We start from the raw sequence: 17,985 nt of genomic DNA on the forward strand, positions 1-17,985 counted from the left end.
GGCAGCTGTTTCCGTAGAACTGCAAAGCTTGGCTGAGCATTGACCTTCCTCTACCTGCTGACCCATCAGGCATGCTAGTTTCCACTGAGCCTTTTTGGCCACAGCCCACCCCCAGCATCACACCAGATTAAACGTTCAACAAAGCAAAAACTAGTAGTCCCACTTTGTCAGTGCATGCACAACACAGCAGCTCATTGCTAATGAAACTAAGAGAAAGAAACAATTTGCATAGATAACATGCAGTTTCAGCGTCGTCCTGCAGTGTGACATGCTATCTATCTAAAACTATTTTAAACAACATATTTTAAACAAACAGGTAGACACAGCGCTACGAATGGAACAGGTGGCAACAGAATGGAAAATATAATACAAAATAAATAAATATCTAGGTTTCAGTGAGGCACTTACAATGGAAGGGAATAGGGCCCATTTTTAGAGGGTTTAAAGGCAGACATGTGAAGCTTATAATTTTATAAAAGCAATTGCATTAATTATTCTGTTAAAACTCATCTATTATTTGAGCTGTAAAGTTGTTTAAATCGTAATTTTTACAGTCGTTTTAGGGGTTTAGAATTTGTTGACATGACATCGCAGTTGTAAAATTGGATGTAAATTTACACAGAAAAGGTTAGGAAGTGATTTTTTTCACACTAAAATCATGTTAACACACATATTGTTTATGTCTAGTGGCTATATAATTTTGAAATAGTGAGTATTTTAACATTTAAGAATTGTCCCCATTCACTCCCATTGTAAGTGCCTCACTGGAACCCAGATTTTTGCTTTTTTTAAAGAAAAGGCTAAATAAACTTTTGTGGTAAACAATATTATGCCACAAATGCTGTCGATTATGCTTAACTTTGACCCCCGAATATTCCTTTAAGGTTCTTTTAAAACTGATATGTATAAAAAAGACGGCGCTCCAGCTCAAGACCCTGGAAAAACCAGTGAGACACGGCGCAGCGACCAAAGATGTCCGTCCAGCACGTTTTCATTGATAAACAATTAAAAACGGTGCAGGCAGATGCAAAAACACATTCGTATGAACGACTTTTTAAAAGAGTTTGAATGATTTTTATACGCTGTATCAAGTTTAAAAGAACTTCAAGCTTTAAAAACGGGTCTCAAGACACCTGCATTCTGTTCCATTCATTTTAGTGCAAAAGAACAGATTCGGCCCCTTATATGTCAACTACCCATCTTCAGTTCTTTAGAAAGGCTCCACTGTGCAGCTGAAGACATTGTAGCAGGGATGAAATAGAGAAAGCGTGGGAGAGAAGTAGGGTACTTTAGGAAAAGAAGAATGTACAAAGTGTCATGTAGGAACAGCTGCCATTCCTGAGTGAAGTGTTTATAGTGTAGCTAACTGGGAATCAGGGAGATGCCACACAGTGGCTACATGTGGACCAGAGATGAGTATTTAGTAAAGAGTATTTAAAAATCCCACAGGCCTCTTAGCAACATTTGTGTTGCCTTTCACAGTAAGCGGAAAACAACATGTTGCTAACATCGTACACAGCAAATTTTCCCTGAAGATTGATACATGCGGCTTTAAGAACACAAAAGTAAATTAAACACAGACTTTATTTCTTTAAACTTTCAAGTAAAAGTACAGTTCAAGTACATTCCTTCAACCATCAGAGGCAGATTTTATTTATTTATTTATTTTTACACAGCTTTCCCACAATTTTTGACCAATACATTTCCATTACTTTTCCAGTCCTTCATGATTACTGGATAATGATAAAAAAATAAAATAAATAAATAAATAAATAAAGAATTTAAAGAGATTGCACTGTAAAAGAGTAATTTACTGTATATTTGTTAAAATGTCTTTAGTAGCGCATAACTAGAAAACATTATATTCTCTAAAGAAATGTCCATTATTTTTCCATTTGCTTTGTAAGATTTTAATTTTCATGATTTTTCCAGGCCTAGAAATCACAATATTAATTTTCCAGGTTTTCTATGACCATGGAAACACTGTAGGCCTATATGCATGTCCGTTTCTAGCTATAAGTGGTAAAAGCGGCCATTTAAGCACCACCAGTGGCCCCCACAAAGCAATGTCAGTTTTTTTTACATGCTAAAAGCTTAAAGTATCTGTTATGATTCAGTTAGACAGGTATAGGGGGCCCCCTTGTGGCCAGAGAAAGAAGGGAAAATGTAATGGGACAGTTGTGAAAAAAGTTGTATAGTGAGGATGTTTTTCAAAAATAATGGCATGAATAATTTTTAATTTCTTCATACCAAGTGCAGTAAACATAATAAAAATAAAGATTTGGTGTGACCACCTTTCTTTAAAACAGCACCAATTCACCTATGTATTTGCGAACAGTTTTTCAAGGTTGATGGCAGATTGGTTGTTCCAAGCATCTTGGAGAACTTGCCACAGTTCTCTGTATTTGTGCTGTCTCATCTGCTTCTGTCTCTTCATGTAATACCAGACTGACTCATACCATCTGTTGCAGGACTCCTTGTTCTACTTCTATTTTATTCTATTTGCAAAAGGAATGTTTGGAAATCTAAGATTGATATTTCTTATTAAGACACTAAAGCAGAAGATACTGTATAAAATAACCATCTTAAAGGTGTGCTCAGTAATTTTGTCCTCATTAAAATAGTTTTTCTCCTAAAGAAATTAATTGTAATTTTGAAACATATGTATAAAATCATGAGCACTCACATGAGATGAGGACTCTAGTCATATCATTAACCTTATAAAAGCTGTTTTAATCTACATGGGGCAGGGGTGCCCTCGTAGGTGCTGCCATTTTAGAATCACATGACCAGTTGAATACTACTCGCTTAATCTCAGTAACCATCTTGTTTTTGCACACTTTCATGCTTGGATTAAATTAATCATGGCTGATTGTGAAAAGTGAATTTCTACAATGGCATCTGTAACTGAAAACTATTGATTTTGGATGATGCTGCATCCACACCACTAGGTGATACTGTTAGTCCAAGATGACACCAGCAAAAAGTTACTGACTGCATCTTTAAGACAAATGTTTTAGTGAAACATCTAATGTGACTAACAAGATTTTTGCACAGTACTGTATATTTTTTTGGCAAAAGAAAAAAAACTATTTCATTGCAGTAGTGTATTTTGCACATAATTTATTGACAAATAAATGTATTGCTAAATTGACATCATTTACTGTATATGTGTCTACACGCAAAAATGTTACATTCTAAAAAGCCCCTTTTAAATTCTTTAATTCAAGGGAGACTGAAAAATGATAGTACCTTGTTATCAGCTACTGTAAACAAGAACATAAACCATGAGATCAAGCAGTAACAGCAGGAGGATACGTGCAGATCTTTTAGAAAGCAGTAGCAGCAGGAGGAGACGGTAGGGACGAGTGGAGAGGGATGGATGCGTTGTCGGTTTCCCTGGCGCTGTCCATTAAATCCTCAGGTATGAGCTTTCAGAACCTCTGCACACAAGAGAAAGAGTCTAAACATACAGTGGATGAGACTGGACATATAGATGCATTTAGTTACATTACTTTTCCACATATGCCAGTTCTAACATATACACATGCACATGTAAAACACACAAACACACACAAAATAAACAGTACAAAAAGCTTATTCAACTCATGCATATTCAATCATATGGGGTCACTGTTAATTTGCACAAAGGATATTGGAAGCAACTCACCTTATTTGCAGCTTTTCGTCCTATAAGAGAATAAATATTACAAGAATTGCAGTTGGCACAGGTAAATAGAATAATGAAAAAGTGAAAAAACAATATTTCTGTTCAATTTAACATTAGAGTCCAAAATTAAAAATATGTTTAAGGAAATTAAGCTTTTGTTTAGAGACTTGGTTTAAGTTATTTATGTAAATGACAATGATTTATCTGTTTTTATGGTTTGTAAAGGCTTCCCTTATAACTGTTGCAAAATATTAAGTCTCAAATACTTATAACCCACATTATATTGGAAAATATCTGTGTAATGATAAATGTATTCACACATTACAAATAATTGTGATTGGGGTACTGGGATGTGGGATGATGAGGAATACAAAATTGCAGGTGTTGAATATTAGTCAAAACTGTATATTATATTACTTTGTCTTCCTTACAGAGAAAAATAAATCTGAAAATTGCTTAAAAGGAGCAGCTCTTTAAACCTTTTCTAATTACTTGTTCATCACAGACATAATGGGCTATGGAGATTGTAAAAATATTTAAACAATGCATTGGAAGCGGTATTAAGTATCATTGTGGAAGACCAATATTTGAGGGATTGATTCAGTTGAGGGATACACAAAAATGCTATAAAATTTAAACAAATTACACCAAAAGTCTTACCTGCTAAGTACTGAGGCAGCAGCCAATTAAGAATTCCTAGCATGACAATTATAAATCCAAAGACTTTGATATACCACATGGTAGAGTCAGGTTCTGTGGTGTAAGTTTTTAGCTTTTAGACCATGTGTGTTAGCATGGAGGCCATCTACAGTATATGCTAGTATACTCCAACACGTTGACAAATTCACTTTAAGTGAATATACACATTTAAATATTTTCTTCTGGCAAAACACACCAAAAATATTGATGACTCATCCTGCTCTACACAGACTTTTATCTAGTCAAATGCTCTCTATAATGAAAATGTACCTCCCCCCTAATATCACCTAAAACTGACTAGCAAGTAGAAAAGCCTGTTGAAAAACAAATGAACGAGCCCTTTGATATGTCCCACCCAAAAATCTGGATTCAATAAGAAATATGTAAACACAGGACAGAAAACAGCGCTCGTCAATTCATTTCAAGGAATCTTCAAAAGATATTTAGGGAATATTTATACAAAATAGTCCTTTGTGAGAATATGTGTGTTCATATTGCATCTGATTCACCTGTAACTGTGAGGATGAAGCTCTTGCGGATGGGAGTGAGCAAGGACTTATGAGATACTCTGCAAGTGTACTTATATCCAGAGTCTTCAAGGCCAGGCTGCAGAAGGAAGAAGGCTGAGAGCGAGTATGTGCCATCTTGATGAAGCTGATGACTGGAGTGCAGTACATTCTTCAGGAACACAGGTGTAAGGCTGCCTCCAGCTGGTCCTCGATACCACTCAATGTTCACATCCAGAGGATAGTAGCCCTCTGCATCACAAACTACCTTCTGATCCTCACCGAGTGTTAAAGCCAAGGAGGAGCCCACATTTAGAGACACACGGGGTTTTTCTGTGGAGGTTGAAGAGAAATAAGAAACATTATGTCCACATGAATCTCTCTAATACACTCCCTTAGATCTTCTCATACTTAAAAAAGTTAATCATCTCACCACTTAGGCTAAGGGGAATATTGTGGCTGCCATGGAGAGGTGGGATGAGAACAGAGCAGGTGTATGTGCCCTCATTGTTTTTTCTGATGGGTCGAAGTTTGAAGGAGGCATTTCCAGCGCCAATGGCTTTGACAGACACTCCGCTACCTTCACTCTTCCCTGTGCGGCTGAAGTAGCTAAAGAGTTTGCTGCGCTCCCCGTGTCGCTGTAACGTCCACTCCACAGATACATTGGCCAGTTTATGATCCACTGCAAACTGACAGTGCAAAGTTGTTTCCTTTAAGAATCCCACCTCAACCGAGGGAGTCCGAGTCAAAACAACCATTGCAGCTGCCAAACACATTTGGAAGACATGGTGACTGACATTTTTACACCTAGGATATATTCCTGGATTAAAATATTTGTTTGTCCTGAACAGGGCCGTTTCTAGCTAAATGTGGTATAAGCAGGTTCTTAGGGCCCCCAAGCCACAAGGGGGCCTCACAAAGCAAGGTCTTTTTTCCATGAAATGGAAAATCAAAATGTCCTTGATATTTAGACATATAAGAGGTACAGTAACCTTACTATAAAAGACTACTGTAAATTTCAGAACTCAAAACTTCCTCCCCAGTCTAAAAAGGGCATTTATAGTTTCCACCTGTTTGAAAATTATGTGTCATTTTGAAAACTTTGTATTCATGACATCACGAGACATTGCTCAGTTGTATTTACACGCCCCACAACATGTGTAATCGCACTCTTAGCCCCGCCCACTGCCGTTCAGTTCGTATACAGAGAGGGAGAGAGACTGGCCTAGTGTGACCAACTATTTCTGAACACCAAAAGGGACCAATCTGAACTATTTTGAAGTTTTTTGGTGCATATAACATGCATTACACATACGTCTTTGAATGTTGTCACGTTTATCACGCCAATTTTAAAAGACGCGGTGTCAAGTTACAATTCAGAAACGGAGGTGCAATTCAGTTTCATTTAGCTGCTCTTCTTGCTGTTCTTGCGTCCATCTGCGCTATTTTTAATTGTTGGTGTTTGTAAACAAGCAATAGCTGGACATCTTTGACCATTTGGATGCATTTCTGGCGATATGCGTCTCTGTACACCTATGTGTGAGCATCTTTTTCATCGTGTTATGGACTGTGTGTGTGCAAATATCAGCGTGGACTGCTTGTGAACCAGTCATAATATGATTCAAGTGTTACAAAGGAACTGTTATTGAAGAAGAATGGGGCAATTAAAAACACTTGGATTTGACTGCAAAACCATGAGTAAATAGTTTAATTCATGCATATTTATTCTGTATGTCATGACTATTTGATAGTTATGGTACTGATGTGCTTGAGTGAACATTTTAATATATTCGGATGCAATGTGTTGGATGTGCCTTATGTATAAACCCTGAAATTTAGTTTTAGAATTTTGTGGAGTTTGTTTATTCTCTTCCGATTGAGTTTCAAATATGGTTGAATTTGAGGGGCTGCATGATGTTAGCCAATCAGAACAGTGGGCATTTACATTGAAGTTTAAAGGAGATGCTGTGGTCAAAACCATGTGTTTCAGACAGAGGGCCAGAAACAGGGTGGAAAATGATCATTTATTATTAAACTATGACAGTTTTGGTGAAAAAGACTTTACTGATATTATCAGTGGACCTCAGGGAAGGTAATAAAATTATAAAAAAATAGCATTTCATGACCCCTTTAAAAAACATACTAAAAGCTTTGAGTAAGACTCAGGCATCTGCTGTGGCTCAATTAGACAGGTGTAGGGGGCCCCCTTTTGGCCTGAGAGGGAAGGGAGAATGCAATAAATCGGGGAGCTGGGTGGGGTTGGGGCCTACAAGTAGGATTTTGTTTAGGGCTCCCATATGCTCAGAAATGGCCCTGGCCCAGAAACAACATTTCTACCAGTTTTAGATGTTATGTTTTGGCTCATGACTGGTGTTAGGGGATAGAAAAACACTGTCATCAAGCCATAATTTCTCTTTGATTTTAGGGGTGAGTTATGGTTATGGTAAAGGTTAGGGATAGGTTTTGGCCTTTGATTGTTTGATTGGAATATAGTTTCAGGACCAACAAAGGATTTTGATCCAGGAACATCCAATTTGGCCCACTCAAGTCCACCAGAAGAGACTGTGATAAGATGACTGGCAAGTTGAAATTAGTGGTCACTGTTATTTGGTATTTTTAAAATATTGCATCTGCCGATATATTTTCCTGTCTGGCCAATAGGTTTTGCGAGCCATGATGGTACTGGAAGCAGTCAGGGGCTGAATCCCTCGAGTCAGAAGATGCTTGAATTTACTTTTAGTAGTTTAAGTACTGGGAAATCACCTTGTTTTGTTGAAAAGTGCTTAAAAGTGCTTGAAATTAAAATGGAACATTTCTTCCTTGTAATGTGTGTCTATCAAAGATGATATCCACACACTCCACTTTCATTGAATAATGTGCCTTTTCACATCTGTTCTGCTCTTTACAGTCAGTTGTTGATCAAAAAGTGAAAAGAAACATTAAGTTTAATCACACATATTAAAGTAAAGTAAAGAAGCTGTACAACTATATTCATTTTCATGTGCCATCAGCCAAAGCAGTTCTGGGACTGTAAACATTATTTCAAACAGTGACAGCTCATCCAGTACTGTATGATTATTATATATGAAATTTAATGGAAAAATATTAATTGATAGTATGTAGAATTTTTTTTTTATCAAACATGAGCTTTTTTTTTATTATATATATATATATATATATATATACTTGAAAGACCTGGAATTGCATTCTGTGATGCCTGTATAAACCTGTATTTAATTCACCACTATTAATGTCATGGTCACTGTGCACTGTATGTACAATAAGTTTAATTCAGTCTTTTTATGGAGAAAAAAAAAATGTGTTTGCTAATGCATACACACTGTTCGTGGTTACTGTGTGTACTGTTATTTCCTTCTTTCTTTTATTAATGTTTTTTTTTTACAATTTCCTTACGTGTGAACAAATGACTAAACTGGGATGGCAAAACAGAAACCAGCAGAAGCTTCTATATCTAAGATGCACAAAAATAATATTTTCTTTAAAGATTTTATTTTTGTACACAGTGTTTTTACATAAGTTTCTGTTTGAAATTTTGAGTAAATGATGAATAAAAGTGAATTTCTTTTTTTTTTTTTTTTAAAGCAATTTTATGTAGCTACATGACACTGTCACACTATCATATTAAATTGTGTGATATCATATATATATATATATATCAGCATTATATCAGCCTATCGGCCACTCTGCTCTCTAGATATCGGCATAGCCCATCAAACAAAAAAAAAACAAAAAAACATATTGGTTGAGCACTAGTTGTAATGTATTCAATGTAAAGCAAAACATGAGTGTAGACTGTAGAGCTGTGGTGTGACTACAGGATGTTGACTGATTCTGTATCTAGTAATAACAGTTACCTGATGTTGTCAGAAGTTCCCCTTCTTTAATAGTTATCCAGTGTAGATAGTCTGGCCTTCCTTTGGTGGGAGCCGCAGGTGTGTGTCTAAGGAAGGTAGTGATGTTGAATAATCCTTTAGTACTGCGCAGAGTACAAGTGAACCAGATGTCATAATCTTGTGCTCCCATTGCAGGCCAGCGCATCACAGTGCTTTTAGTGCTGTACCTACGGATCTCACAGCACAGTTTGCCATCCTCGCTGTCCACATAAAGCCTCATATCCACTTTAGAGGCTAGATAAAACAAAACAAATGAAAACACAGTTATAAAGCACATACATCAAAGAACACAGGAATTATAACAACTGATTAAGTTGATTTTTTACTCACCTGTGACAAGAAAGGTAATGGCAGGGTATAAAGGACTGTCACCGGCATTACCAAACTGAATCACAGCCTCTTTGTGGATGTACTGAGTCTCTGTGTGGTTATTCTTATTTACATAAACTTTCTCATCTACAAACTCACAGGGGAACCAGTGAGCTGTGTGTGATCCACTAACTCCTGATCATAAAAATATATACATACATACATGAATAAATATAACAGTGCTTGATGACTTGATTTTAAGCCATTGCTTATAATTGCAAATATAAATGAGTTCATGCTAAACAAAACAACATTGTAAACAGTTTCCAGAAAAACATCTACCATGAATAGACCTATAATTAACTTCACATACAGATTTACTACAGCCATTGTACATGTAATTCAATATCTTACATAACAGCATGAATGTAATATGATGAAGTCAGTGCAATTCTGCAACTGTACTGGATTAAGAAGGTAAAGGTTGGAATAAAACATTCAGACATAAATGTATACAAAAAATGTAACCATTACAAGTAGTATTTATAATTACCTAAGCATAAAAGTGTAAGGATAACACCTACAAAGACCAAATCCATAATGTGTATCGTCCTTAAGACAATCATCCCAGTTCTTTAAAACAGCCATATAAAGCAAACATACTTTCACTTTTGTTTCTTTGTAAGTATCATACCTTGAAAGGGATCATCATCTTTAAAGGGGACTGAACAATTAGTTAAAGAATAGTAAAATTAAAGTGTTAGTGGCGTGTTATTTAAAAAACAAAAAACAAAACAAAAAAAACAAAAAACATTTCAGATTATAAAAGAAACAGTTATGTGAATTTAGGGAATAGCTGAAATTTCTAAATTACTAGGTTTGTGGGTCATTCAGTGCCTTTTGTGCCTGAAATTGTAGTTTTGGTAATTTAGTAATTTTAAATGATTCAGATTAGTGGAACTAACCTATTTATTTTTTTGTTTTACTAAAATATCAAAAGATCAAACCATTGTTTTAAAAGGGGGAAATGTCACAGCATAGCAGGGTTGAAAAAAGTGCTGTGAAAAGACAAATTCTGCACAGAAAATGCCTACATAAACAGTGAAAGCATAACATTTTTATTAATTCAATAAAAGCAATATTCAGGTAAGATTATGATTTTATCCACCCCATTTAAATAGTGATGAATGGATAAAGGCAAATTGTCTGTTATCTAAATATATTTTTTTTAAATTACAGTTAAGTCTAATTAAATATTGTGACTAAGTTCAATGTCCTTAGATTTATATCAGTACTGTGTCATGGGAACACACATAGCACTGTTTACTGAGAATGACCCCAATAGTGCTGCTAAATGGGGGTCAGGGAGATACCTCACAGTAGCTACAGTACATGTGCACCAGAAGTGAACATTTAGTCAAGAACACTTCAAAATCCCACAGGCCTCATAGCACCATTGGTGTTGCATTTCACAGTGAGCGGAAAACAACAGCATAAGCATCACACACAGCATTCATATGATATTACATGGATGTAAGAACACAAAAGTAAAATTCAAAACACAGGCTTTATTTTTCTGCATTAAATTTCACACAAAAATCTTACAAATAGACTATAGTTCAAGTATATTTTTATTTCAACCATCAGAGGCAGATTTTATTTTTGTGTTTTTATATACAGCGTTCCCACACTTTTGACCAACGAATTTTCATTTCTTTTCCAGTGGTTCATGATTAGTGGTTAAGGAATTTTATAAATTGTTTTATAGAGATTGCACCATAAAAGATACATTTCTAGTTGATAAATATTTTAGAGCTGAGCATAGCAAGAAAACGTCCTCTTTAGAAATGTCCATTACTTTTTTCATGACTTTTCCAGGCCTAGAAATTACAATTTTAAATTTCCAGGTTTTCTATGACCATGGAAACCCTGTATATATATATATATATATATAACAAAATTGTACTACATTTTCATACTTGCAAAAACAAAAATATAATAATAATAATAATAATAATATATTACTTCAATTGTAATAGTGTTTCTTGCCAATAATGTATGAGTCTTCCTTGCTAAATTGACATAATTTACAGTAGGTCTACACACAAAAATGATACAATCCATAAAGCCCCTTTTAAATTATTCTTTAATTCAGGGTAGTCTGAAAAATGATAGTGCCTTGTTATCAGCTACTGTTCACAAGAACATAAACCATGAGATCTGGAAATACACTCCTCATTTCCCCATGTAGTGCATCTGATCTTTTAGAAAGCAGTAGCAGCAGGAGGAGACGGTAGGGACGAGTGGAGAGGGATGGATGTGTTTTTGGTTTCCCTGGTGCTGTCCATTAAATCCTCAGGTATGAGCTTTCAGAACCTCTGCACACAAGAGAAAGAGTCTAAACATACAGTGGATGAGACTGGACATATGGCATATAGACGCACTTACTTACGTCACATTTCCACATATGCCAATAATTACTTGTACTGTAAATGTACACATGCACATGTAAAACACACAGATACACATAACAAACAGTACAGAGAGCCCATTCATTCATATTTAATCATGTACAATTAAGTTGGCTGTTAATTTGTGCAAAGGACTTTGGAAGCATATTTATTGTTACTTTTCTGTTCTTCATAGTTAGACCTCACCTTATTTGCAGCTTTCCGTTCTAAAGGAGAAACAATATTATGAGCATTAGAGTTGGCACAGGTAAGTAGAATAGTGAAAAAGTTAAACAAAAACATTCTACAATATTTGTTTGTTGGCTTGGCTGACTGACGAAATGGCAATGGACAACCATTTATCTGATGTTTTAATAGTTTTCAATGGCTTCCTTTACATTAGTTTCCAGACTTTTAGCCTTGAATATTCTTTAACTTTCAGCCACATTTTTTTTAAATCCCTATCTAATGATAAATGTATTCAGACATTAGAAATAATTGTTATTAGGGAGGTTTGGACGTGGGATGCTGAGAAAAGCAGGAAGTCAGAAGTTTTAAATTGAGGTGAGGTTTTCCATATGTTTTTCTGTTTACATTTTAAAATTGTAAAACAAATATCAGGAAATGTAGAAACTCTAATTAAATAATAAACAAGTCAATTGAGGGATGCACAAAAATGCAATAAAAATGGACATCTTTAAAGTTATTTAGAAACAACAAAGATCTCACCTGCTAAGTACTCAGGCAGCAGCCAATAAAGAATTCCTAGCATTACTATTATGAATGCAATGACTGTGACATACCACATTGTAGAGTCAGGTTCTGTTGTAAAAACAAGAACAAAAATGTATTGAGAAGAGTTTTTGATAATTCTGAACATGACAAATACATCTCGCTTGCCATCTAGTGGTTATTATTAATACTTCATTTAAAGGATACTTTGGGGACTTTCCATATAAAAAGAGCTTTGTGAGAATAGTTGTGTGTTCATACTGCATATGATTCACCTGTAACTGTGAGGATGAAGCTCTTGCGGATGGGAGTGAGCAAGGACTTATGAGATACTCTGCAAGTGTACTTATATCCAGAGTCTTCAAGGCTAGGCTGCAGAAGGAAGAAGGCTGAGAGGGAGTATGTGCCATCTTGATGAAGACTGATGACTGGAGTACAGTACATTCTTCAGGAACACAGGTGTAGGGCTGCCTCCAGCTGGTTCTCGATACCACTCAGTGTTCACATCCAGAGGATAGTAGCCCTCTGCATCACATACTACCTTCTGATCCTCACCAAGTGTTAAAGCCAAGGAGGAGCCCACATTTAGAGACACACGGGGTTGTTCTGTGGAGGTTAAAGAGAAATAAGAAACATGAATCTCTAATATGCTTCTTTCTTTGATAGAGCTGTTCAGTCATAACATCTATTAGTAGGCCTACCGGGAAGGCTAATATACCATTGGTTTCCTCGGGAACTTCCGATGGGTCTCTAGAAAAGCAGTTTTGGATTTATGAGCTAATTAAGATTTCTAGTTAACATTACATTAAAAGCGTTCATGTTTTTAATGTAATTAATTATAAATTAATTAAAGTAAAAAATGAGTTAATTTTGAAGCTTCTGTGTTTTCAAAATGTTGTCGTCCATATTTAGCAACTTGTGTTTTAAATTTTTTTTAATTAAAATTAACATTTGGGTTTGACTGAGTGTAATTTATGCTGTAGAACAAAATGTGAAGGTCACTTCAAGTAATGTTAACCGCAGATTTATTGTTCACCCAAACATTTAAATTCACTCATCATTTACTCACCATCATGCCATTCCAGATGTGTATGACTTTCTTTCTTCTGCTGAACACAAACAAAGATTTTTAGAAGAATACCTCAGCACTGTAGGTCCATAAAATACAAGTGAATGGGTACCAAATTTATGAAGCTCCAAAAGCACATAAATCAGCATAAAAGTAATCCATATGACTCCGGTGGTTAAATTGATATCTTCAGAAGTGCTATGATAGGTGTTGGTGAGAAATAGATCAATATTTTAGTCCTTTTTTACTATTAATTTTCCTCCCTGCCCAGTAGGTGACGATATGCATGAAGAATGCGAATCGCCAAAAACATAAGAAGACGGTAAAAGTGAAAGTGGAGATTAATAGTAAAATATTACTTAAATATTGATCTGTTTGTCATCCACACCTATCATATCACTTCTGAAGACATGGATTTAACCACTGGAGTCGTATGGATTACTTCTATGCTGCCTTTATGTGGTTTTTGGAGCTTCAAAGTTTTGGTCACCATTCACTTGCATTGTGAGGACCAACAGAGCTAAAATATTCTTCTAAAAATCTTCGTTTGTGTTCAGCAGAAGAAAGTAAGTCATACACATCTGGGATGGCATTTTCATTTTTGGGTGAACTATCCCATTAATTTAACCCATTAATTTGAAAACCTCTATTTTTTTTAACCTATTAGAAATTCATGAAGGAACCCATGGCTCGAAAATACAAATTCTCTTCTGAGTTTTAAGAATACAAATTGAACAGCTAAATTTCTTCACTTAGAAAAGTTTGTCATCTCACCACTTAGGCTAAGGGGAATATCGTGGCTGCCATAGATGGGAGGAACAAGAACAGAGCAGGTGTATGTGCCCTCACTGTTTTTTCTGGTGGGTGGAAGTTTGAAGGAGGCGTTTCCAGCACCGATGGCTTTGACAGACACTCTGCTACCTTCACTCTTCCCTGTGCGGCTGGAGTAGCTAAACAGTTTGCTGCGCTCCCCGTGTCGCTGTAACCTCCACTCCACAGATACATTGGCCAGTTTATGATCCACTACAAACTGACAGTGCATAGTTGGTTCCTTCAAGAATCCCACCTCAACCGAGGGAGTCCGAGTCAAAACAACCATTGCAGCTGCCAAACAAATTTGGAAGATACGGTGGTAATGTGGCTGACAGGTTGGGATATATTAAAGGAATAGTTCACCCAAAAATTTTAATTCTATAATCATTTTCTCACCCTAATGTTGTTACAATTCCATTTGACTTTCTTTCTTCAGTGAAACACAAAAGGACATGTGAGCCAGTAAATCTCAGTCTCCATGAACTACCATTGCATCTTTTTTTTTTTTTCAATGAAAAAGTGAATGGGGATTGAGGCTGTAATTCTGCCAAACATCTTCTGTAGAAAGAAAGTTCTACAGGTCTGAAACAACATGAGGGTGAGTAAAGGATGACAGATAGAACTTTAATGTTTGGGTGAACTATCCCTTTAAATGTAGAGCAAAATCATGAGTGAATTCTGCTTCCAATATTAATGGTTACCTGATGTTGTTAGAAGTTCCCTATCATTAACAGTCATCCTTTGTAGATAGTCCATCTGTCCTTTGGCAGGAGCTGCAGGCGTGTGTCTGAGGAATGTGGAGATGACAAATGATCCTTCAGTATGGCGTAAAGTACAGGTGAACCAGATGTCATATTCTTGTGCTCCAACAGCAGGCCAGCGCATTACAATGCCTCCAGTGCTGTACCTACGGATCTCACAGTGTATTTTGTCCTCCCCTCCTTCCACATAATGCCTCATATCCACCTTAGAGGCTGCATTAGTCACAACAAATAAACAAAGATTTATAGTGCGGATTAAAACTAAAGATTTATAACTGCAACTGCATGAACTGACTTTCACTTACCTGTGACAAGAAAGGTAATGGTAGGGTATAAAGGGCTGTCACCTGCATTACCAAACTGAATCACAACCTCTCTGTGGATGTACTGAGTCTCTGTGTGTCCCTCTTCATTTATATGAACTTTCTCATCCACAAACTGACAAGGAAGCCATTGAACATTACGAACAGACTGAGATCCATTAACACCTGGTCAAAAAAATTAAATAAAATAAATAAAGAATAATTGAAAATTAAAGATTACAGTGCTTCAAGACAGGATTAAAAAAGACAATGCTTGTAATTACAAATGTAAAGAAACCTTTGGAGCTGATGCTAAACTAAGCTGAAAACAGCAATAGTCAGCACTTCCCAATAAGGATGGGATAGTTCATCCAAAAATAAAAATTCTCTCATCATTTACTCACCCTCAAGCCATCCCAGATGTGTATGACTTACTTTCTTCTGCAGAACACAAACAAAGATTTTTAAGAATATCTCAGCTCTGTAGGTCCATACAATGCAAGTGAATGGTGCTCAAAACTTTGAAGCTCCAAAAAGCACATAAAGGCAGCATAAATTTAATCCATATGACTCCAGTGGTTAAATCAATGTCTTAAGAAGAGATATGATAGGTGTGGGTGAGAAACAGATCAGTTTTTATGTCATTTTTTACTATAAATCTCCACTTTTGACCAGCACAGTCCAGTAGGTGGTGATATGCACAAAACAAAATAAGGCCCTTTCGCAAATGGCACACTTGATGTGGACTTGCGGAAGGGCTGGGCAATGCATCGAATACCCATGATATTACCACGATGATTTTGCTGACGATATAAAATTCAACAATATCGTGAATATTGCGATGATTGTAATGAGCCTTTTATTGAAGTATAGGGTGTTTCTCAATCTGTTGGTGTTTTCAAACCAGGATGGGCGTTTTTCAACTATCCAATAAAAGTAGGGAATCTCAATATAGTAATCAGTGGTCGTTTCCAAACAGGATAGGCATTTCTTAAGTATCCAATGAAAGCAGGGAATCTCAATGTAGTAGGCAAAACATGTAAAGCAGTTGAAAAATGCCCACTGATTGGAAAATGCCTATTTTTGTTCTGCAGAGACACAAGTCTCCTTTTATTTGGCCATTAAGTTTCATAGAGTGCATCAGTAGACTAATTTCATGATCCTTCAGGGCTGTATAATTAATCAAAATAACATCAAAATGGAGATATGATCAAATGTGATTATTTAACTGCCAAAGGCTGCGATTAAAGACAGATAAACATGGTCTGTGTGCGCTTCAGAATGAATGAGCAACGCGCTGATCTGTGCACGTGCATGGGCGGCAGGGCCACTGATATACAGTATATATAGAACTGGATAGCCGATGCAACGTTAAACTGCCAGCCTGAGGTGAAGCCACCAGAAGTGTTCGAGCAGCCATCTTTGTATGCCCAAACCACCATAGAGCATCAATGACTGAAAACACCCCCGTTTCATCGTCTCTGACCTGCGGATACAACAGTTGCATTTCGCCCTCTAGGGACAATCATGTTTAATATTTAATTATCTTAATGTTTAATTAGCTTTAATTAGCCCCCCCTCTAGCTCCGCCCCTGCATAGCTGTAGCTTGAAAGATTGCTTATATTTATGATGTAGCAATGTTCGGTCTAACAGTGATATATATATATATTATACCTAAGGAAGTGTGGTTGTATTTTATAAAGATTTTTGCGATATGCGGTGGTGTGTGAGACATATGTTCTTCTTTCTATACATTTTACTGTGTTCTAAGACCTGCCTGTAAACATCCATGTGTCTGAATCATATTTTTTAGTTTTTTTTTGTTCTCTAAATATTTTAAAAGATGGGGTTTTGTTGTTGTTATATGTGCACTTTTTTCAGGGGTTCTTGGTTAAATTGCCTAATGCTTTATTGCCAGTGCGTTGCATGGACATATTTAATAAAAACAAATATCCAAGAGTTAGTTTAAAGTGTGCTCTTTATCCTATCTATCAATGTCATGACTTTTCAAATAATAATTTGTAAAACTGCATGTATATGAAAAACCTAATATATAAAAATGCGTCATCTAATTAAAGTCTTTAAGTCTGTCCCAAATGTCACCAAAGTCTGGACTCAAAGGAAGACTGCAAGGGCGTAGGGTACCATTTTGGACAGGGTCTAAGAAGAATGTGAAAGCGAATGTGAGAGTGGATATTAATAGTAAAAAAGGACTTAAATATTGATCTATTTCTCACCCACACCTATCATATCGCTTCTGAAGTCATTGATTTAAACACTGGAGTCTTATGGATTACTTTTATGCTGCTTTTATGTGCTTTTTGGGGCTTCAAAATTCAAAATTCTGGTCAACATTCACTTGCATTGCATGGACCAAAAGAGTTCAGATATTCTTCTAAAAATCTTCACTTGTGCTCTGCAGAATAAAGAAAGTCATACACATCTGGGATGGCATGAGGGTGAGTAAATGGTGAGACAGTTTTCATTTTTGGGTGAACTATTCCTTTAAATCAACTCTTCTACGTTCATTTATTTCTACTTTTAAGAGTTATCTGCTTTAAAATATTATGGATGTAGTTAGACAATACCATAGTGTTACTCATTTTATATTTTATGTTATGTACAGTGCATCCGGAAAGTTTTCACAGCGCTTCACTTTTTCCACATTTTGTTATGTTACAGCCTTATTCCAAAATGTATTAAATTCATTATTTTCCTCAAAATTCAACAAACAATACTCCATAATGACAACGTGAAAG

At 36.0% G+C, this 17,985-nt stretch overlaps 1 protein-coding gene and 1 pseudogene across 1 annotated transcript; both read right to left on the reverse strand.

Moving 5' to 3' along the window:
- Positions 1-3,150: 3,150 nt before the first annotated feature.
- LOC127430278 (tapasin-related protein-like) lies at positions 3,151-9,767 on the reverse strand. Its single transcript, XM_051679982.1, has 8 exons — positions 9,652-9,767; positions 9,120-9,293; positions 8,751-9,023; positions 5,309-5,638; positions 4,879-5,208; positions 4,331-4,423; positions 3,671-3,690; positions 3,151-3,443 (listed from the first exon to the last, which is right to left on the reverse strand). The coding sequence occupies exons 1-8, from the start codon at positions 9,722-9,724 to the stop codon at positions 3,435-3,437; spliced, it is 1,302 nt and encodes a 433-aa protein (XP_051535942.1). The 5' UTR covers positions 9,725-9,767; the 3' UTR covers positions 3,151-3,434.
- A 1,031-nt stretch (positions 9,768-10,798) lies between these two features.
- LOC127429671 (tapasin-related protein-like) lies at positions 10,799-16,007 on the reverse strand (annotated as a pseudogene).
- Positions 16,008-17,985: the final 1,978 nt, after the last annotated feature.

This window comes from Myxocyprinus asiaticus, chromosome 39 (genome assembly GCF_019703515.2).
Source record: "Myxocyprinus asiaticus isolate MX2 ecotype Aquarium Trade chromosome 39, UBuf_Myxa_2, whole genome shotgun sequence".
NCBI classification, from domain to species: domain Eukaryota; kingdom Metazoa; phylum Chordata; class Actinopteri; order Cypriniformes; family Catostomidae; genus Myxocyprinus; species Myxocyprinus asiaticus.